This window comes from Lolium rigidum, chromosome 3 (assembly GCF_022539505.1).
Source record: "Lolium rigidum isolate FL_2022 chromosome 3, APGP_CSIRO_Lrig_0.1, whole genome shotgun sequence".
In the NCBI taxonomy this organism is placed as follows: domain Eukaryota; kingdom Viridiplantae; phylum Streptophyta; class Magnoliopsida; order Poales; family Poaceae; genus Lolium; species Lolium rigidum.
The window spans coordinates 48,383,971-48,390,046 of NC_061510.1; the positions used below are offsets into that span (position 1 = coordinate 48,383,971).

Below are 6,076 nucleotides of genomic sequence, written 5' to 3' on the forward strand. Positions count from 1 at the left end.
TAAGGGAGGTGAAGGAGGGCCTTTGGATTGGAGCGGACGGTGGATTTAATCCCTACAGCATATGTACAGTTGCTATTAGCGTTAATTAAGTTTAATATTTTGAACCATGTGGCAGATGTGGTGAGCAACTAAAAAAAGTTTAATATTTTGAAATTAATCAGAAATTAGTGCCTGATTATCCGATACCAACTATGGGCCATCCAAAACAGAGCAGGGAAGTAGGCAACATGGCTGCTGAGTGAGTGGACCGGACAAAGGTTTTGTGTTGCTGAAAATGCACCATCCATTCTTTTCCCTTTACTCGGTTAACCTTGGTTTGCTACACACAAGTCACAACACAAGGATGACACCTGGCCTCATTAAGGGCGCTCCGATCCAAATCCGACGGCCACATAGCCTTCACAGACCACCTAGCCGGTAATGGATGACCACATTCCCCTCTCACCGTTCTGTTACACACACTAGTACACATACACAAACATACGGTTCCTCACATTTTTATTCTGCTCTACGGAGTCTTGAAGCGAGAGCCACCTATTTTTAAGCCTATGTAAAAATTGGCACATGCGAGCTGGAACCGCCCGGCCTGCACCATCGAGCTTTCGCCCGTGGTGAGGCAGGCGCCCGGCGCGGTCAGTGACCGCCGGTGCTGACGGCCCGGAACGAGCGCCTGGATATCTTGGGCAGCAGGAATATGCCGACGATGCCGCCGATGAGCGCGAAGGCGGAGGCCGCGGCGAAGGCCGGGATGTTGCCCTTCCCGAACAGCTGGTCCCACGGCCCCGCCCCCAGCGCGATGATCACCTGTGGGATGACGATGGAGATGTTCAGCACGCCGGTGCACAGCCCTTGGCCGCCTCCTTTGCTTGCCGCCAACTGCGCCGTCACCGCAAAGGGAACGCTGTACAGAATCTGCATCGTTGCAAGAGGAGCGCTCGTTCGTCAGAACAGAAACAGAAACGAAACGTGGTGCTGACCAAGTGGAGGCGTTGCGATGCGATGCTTACTGCGAGAGGCACTCCGAGGAATGCGAAGAGGAGCATGCATACGATCTTGATGTCCTTGCTGGCGGTGATGGCATGCTGGACGTACTCATGGAATTCCTTGGTAGACCACCAGCTGATGATGGCGGTGGCGGCCATGGCGATGCAGACGAGGAAGTTGCTGGACACCCACACCACCCTCGGGCCCAGCCGCTTGCACATCGGCTCGATCAGGAACGAGCTGAATCCCAGGATGATCTGCAGGTTAAGTGTCAGGAAGCTTCAGGTTCAGGAGCGGAGTTGGTTTGACACTAGGAGCTGTCAACTGAATCTTACCGAGTTGAGTAGCAGTCCGAACGCGCCAGCCCTGACACCGTCCTGGAACGCCGACATCTGAGCTGGGGTGCCCTTGGGGTCACCGTGGTAAATCTCACGACCCATCCAGTCGGTGTCGTAGAGGATGAACGGGAACCAGGACAGCTACAAGTGCAATCAAAGTTAGCTTCAACAAAATACTGAATACTACCATGCAGTGAGTAGATTACTAGTATTTGTTGCATACCCAGGTGAGGCCAGTTACAAGGAGCACCGATGGCATTCCGGAAGGCAAGTTCCTGAAGCCTTGGAACACCGCAAGCGGACCACTAGGTTCAACTTCAACCTGACCATTCGCCTTTGTTGGGAGGGGTGCAATTCGTTTGTATGGTACCTCCTTGGCGAAGATCAGAGTTACCACCAAACACATGCACAGGAACAACTGATAGCAGCAACAACAACAACAAGAAAAATGAATAAGTTTCACTAGTAACATATTTGATCTAGAAATGACACATTTATCATCGCAAGCGGATATCTCATATTGATATTTGCACATTCTGAAATTTATTGATTGCTGATAAAACTTACCACAGCCACGAGAAACGCGCCTTTCAGATTTGCGCAAGCTTCACAACAAGCTTTTGTCCGAAGGAAGGGAAACCACCTATGAAGTTTCGCCAAGCAATATGTAACTTGTCAGTACTGTACCGCAAACAAAACAAAAGAGACATATGTAGTTTATGCGCAAGATTTGGCTTACTTGTGCCACTTATCGGTGGAACCAGAGGAATACCCTAGGATATTTCCTAGCGCCATCCAAGAACAAAAGATTGAATTTGCAGCACTGGGTCCATACTTGCCTATTGAACAAAATAAGGGAAATCAGATAAAAAATCCCGTTGATTTTCATAACTAGCGGTACTAACTTAGCATGGCCAAACTCTGAAATGATCATGTCATGCAAGATTACCTGACAAATCAGCCATCAGAGCACGAGCTGGACCCTGTAAATTCGATAGCAAACTCATGTCAGATTGATCGCAGCGTCTTCTTCGAAACTGTTAAACAGGACTACTACTTGCACAAAACCACTTACTTGCACAGTGTTGTTGGAGAAGTCAAGAAGCCAGAATCCAAGTACATACACAATTGCAGCGTGCCAACGAGGACCATGGTAGAGACTGTATCACGTCAAAATGTCATTACCAGTTCTTAACTGTCAGATGCTAGCTACTCTATTGAAGTTCAAGATCAGGCAACGAGCAGATCACCTGCACTCTTCCTTGCTATCACCCAGAGCAGCTCCAATGTCAGCCGAGAAGCCAACAATCACAACCTAGACAAGTATGATTTTTATCAGGAAAAGGAGAACTTAAGAACCGTAAGAAACTTAGTAAAGAACAATGGTTCTCACAGCAATGCAGATGAGTACACATCCTATCATAATAAACGGCCTCCGTCTTCCCCATCTGGCAGTGCACTTATCACTGTACAGACCAACACATGGTTGAACCTGCAGGGCAGAGGATGCGGCTAAGTACTAAACTTCAGTTCAATGAATTAAGCCTAAAAAGCTTTAGCATCAGCCTGTGCTTGTCTAAAAGAATCAAGTTGGCCTTGTTACTTACCACTAAGCCAGCAATTGGGCCGCAGAGCCACATGAATGAAGTCAGGGCATGTGAAAGTCCCAGAGTCTGCACAAATATGACGAAGTTCAGAGTGTCAGTAGCAGCATATGGAGTATTGGCAGCTCTAATTCCATCAATTTCTTGGCACTGAAGTGAACAACTTCACTTGTAAGTTGTAACTGAATTTGAAACTTGAAAGTACTCCTATATGATCTAGCAATAGCAAACGTAACAACAGCAGGTGCATGCATGTGGCAGTCAAAATCCTAGTATATCTTTTTAAGATCATGGAAGTTAGATGTCACTATAATGGAGTAAGGCACAAGTGTCCACACAAAGCTGTTAATTGTTCTGATCACCAAGGATTTTCTTTCCTGTAGTACTAGAAGGAGAAGATATTCCATACTTTTCCAATTTATAAATAAATGAAAATTTGAAGCTTCATCAGGCCCGGTACCCTAATCTACTCCTTATTTGCCCATGCAAATCTTGCAACTTTGCCACAGAGGATATGTATGGACTGGTAGTTTCTCTTTGGTTTGACCATTCACATGCGTGCAGGAAAAATACTGGAGCATCTAGGCTGTGATTGTCAAACTGTATTTATATTGCCCATGTATGCATACATCCACTGACCATCCTAACGGCACTTGGCTCGAGAAGGCTAAGGTTAGGATAAACTTGTACACTACTATCCAGAAATAGCTCACAGGTCAGACCTAGCTAGTAATCACAAGTGTATATATATGGACCATCCTGATCAATCAACACTTTGTTCCATACGGGCAAGTACGTACGGATAGACGTCGCCTGGGCTCTTTTTACCCTTTTATACTCTATCAATACAGAAAACATACACCAATTTTAAGACTAGTTGGAGTATAAAATTTTTCCATAACTGAAACTTAGACCGTAATTTGTGGTCTTTGTTTATCCTACTCTACAGTTTATCCCGGAAAACAGGGAACGCGACAGACCGACCACATATTGACCACCGTCCACATATATCCAGTTCCATCTCTCCAGCATGTGGGGAGTACTAGTATATGTTAGCAAAGCATGCGTATGAACAGAAGAAAGGCATGTAGCATGATGTGCCAGGTTGATTACTGATGCTGACATGAAAATTAAGAAGTAACTACACATGAGTGTACGTGGTTCATCACACGAAGACAGTACATGTGTCATCCCATTTTGTCCTGAAGTAGACAGAAATGTTTGGACTTTTGTGCTTCTGCAGTAGTTTTTGTTCAAAAAGGTTTGAAGCTTTTCTCCGAAGATCGAAGCAAACCATTTTCTGGTGGAAAGAGAAGAAGAGGTTGGGAGGGACACTTAATACTAGCCTTAACGAGAAGATGGGTCGAGAAGCTGCAAACTCCTATGTGGCCAGAACCATCATCATACGAACAATACATGGTCATCACATCCAATAGATATTGTATTATTTCTAATCCAGAAAAAAATGAAAATAGATAAACATCTAGCCACACGTATACGTGCTGATGCAGAGGCAAAAGCTGTTCGGAAAAAGGCCAAAACCAGTGTAAAGAAAAGAACAAATCTGACATCAGGGTCAAATCGAACGTTTTCCTGAATGGAAACTGGTCAACTTAGATCTAGCGTTTCTCTTTTTATTTTTAGAGTAGTACGTACGTATAATATACACACTTAACAATTAAGAAAAAATTCTCTGAAATTTAGTACTGTACTAACTCCTTTCCATGTTAGAGTAATTAAAAGATTAGAAAAACGCGAAGAGCACCGAGTAATCTCGTGCAAATTTCAAAAGGCAAAACAAGAAAACTAACGGTGGAACGGTTTTGGTCCTGACGGTGCGACGACACAGCAGCACCGGGAGCACGTAGAACATGCACAGAGACAACAGACGGACAGCTACGCCCGCCCTCACGGCGCACGCGTGAATACTCAGCAAGCTGTATGTACGAGGTTGGATGCATGCGTGAGTGTGTATACCTGGACGTAGGGGGTGAGCAGGGAGAGCTGGAGGGCCCATCCATACTGCACGCCGCCGGCGACCATGCCGGCGAGGACGAGCCTGCCGAGGCTGATCGGCACGGGTGGCTCCACCAGGCCTCCCGCCCCGCCGCCGCCGCCGCCACCGGCCCCCACGGAGAGCTCCACCTCGCGGTTGCCGCCGCCGCGCACCATGGCCGGGACGTCGTGCGAACGATGATCACCTCGTTCGCCGGCCTATCAATTCTTGGGCCAAGGATCTAGAGAGGGGAAAAGTACGTTGATCGAATCAACGCATGCGAGGAAGAAGATGGTAGCGCCAGGAACGGGGCTGACGGGAGGAGGAAGAAGAGGAGGAGACGAGGGTGTGTGTGATGCGAGGGAGGAGGGGAGCGTGGAGTGAGGAGAGGTGGTGGTGGTGTGGGTTTGTGTTCTGAGCGATGGAAGGGGGCTCTCCGGGTCTGGCATTTAAAGGCGTCCGTCTGACTGTGTGGCCTTGCTCCCCATCGAGTCAGTGCCACGCGGGCCGTCCTAATTAACCAGGATGCGGCCGCTCGTCCGGCCATGCTACTACTATCATCCTTCCCTGCCGTGCTCCGGCCTATAATTTCCTACTCTATGGTAATTGATTGTTTGACCCCCACTCTAGTCTTTATCTATGCTACTAGTACTATGCACACTTCAACCTTTATCCATTTACACTTGGTTGTGGTTTGGTTATAGGATAATGTTTTCGGAATATTTTCTTTTACTTTCCGTTGTACCAACAACTAGTGTGTGTTTACCACCGGATCGTAATCCAACGTTCCAGATTTTAGGGTTATCCACACCACAGTATTACCTTTTTTACGTGATCTCGCTAAATGCCCCCCTTCTCGCCCGCATGTGTCACGGTCTTGCCAACGCCAACACCGCCGCCATGCGTCATGGTTCAATACCGTTACATGTCTCCGGAGGATGGCACCACCGCTACGTCACCTTGCTACCTTGTAATAACCCAGAACATAGGAACAACGAAGGGTAGATTTAGAAATGGGATGTGCATTTCATCGCAAAACGGGGGAAATTTTCGCGCCTTATTGCAACTAAACCTAAGAGGGATCGAGGTTCTCTCTCATTTTGCACTTAGGGTTAGGCAATGTGAGTTAGGGAAATTTCGACATGATCTCTTTT

General features: G+C 47.1%; 1 protein-coding gene across 1 annotated transcript; it reads right to left on the bottom strand.

The window, feature by feature from the left end:
• Nucleotides 1-258: 258 nt before the first annotated feature.
• On the bottom strand, nucleotides 259-5,355 carry LOC124701556 (sucrose transport protein SUT1-like). The gene is made up of 12 exons (XM_047233639.1): nucleotides 4,904-5,355; nucleotides 2,930-2,995; nucleotides 2,716-2,814; nucleotides 2,573-2,637; nucleotides 2,398-2,482; nucleotides 2,272-2,305; nucleotides 2,062-2,161; nucleotides 1,890-1,965; nucleotides 1,546-1,740; nucleotides 1,320-1,463; nucleotides 1,008-1,241; nucleotides 259-912 (listed from the first exon to the last, which is right to left on the bottom strand). The coding sequence occupies exons 1-12, from the start codon at nucleotides 5,096-5,098 to the stop codon at nucleotides 634-636; spliced, it is 1,572 nt and encodes a 523-aa protein (XP_047089595.1). The 5' UTR covers nucleotides 5,099-5,355; the 3' UTR covers nucleotides 259-633.
• Nucleotides 5,356-6,076: the final 721 nt, after the last annotated feature.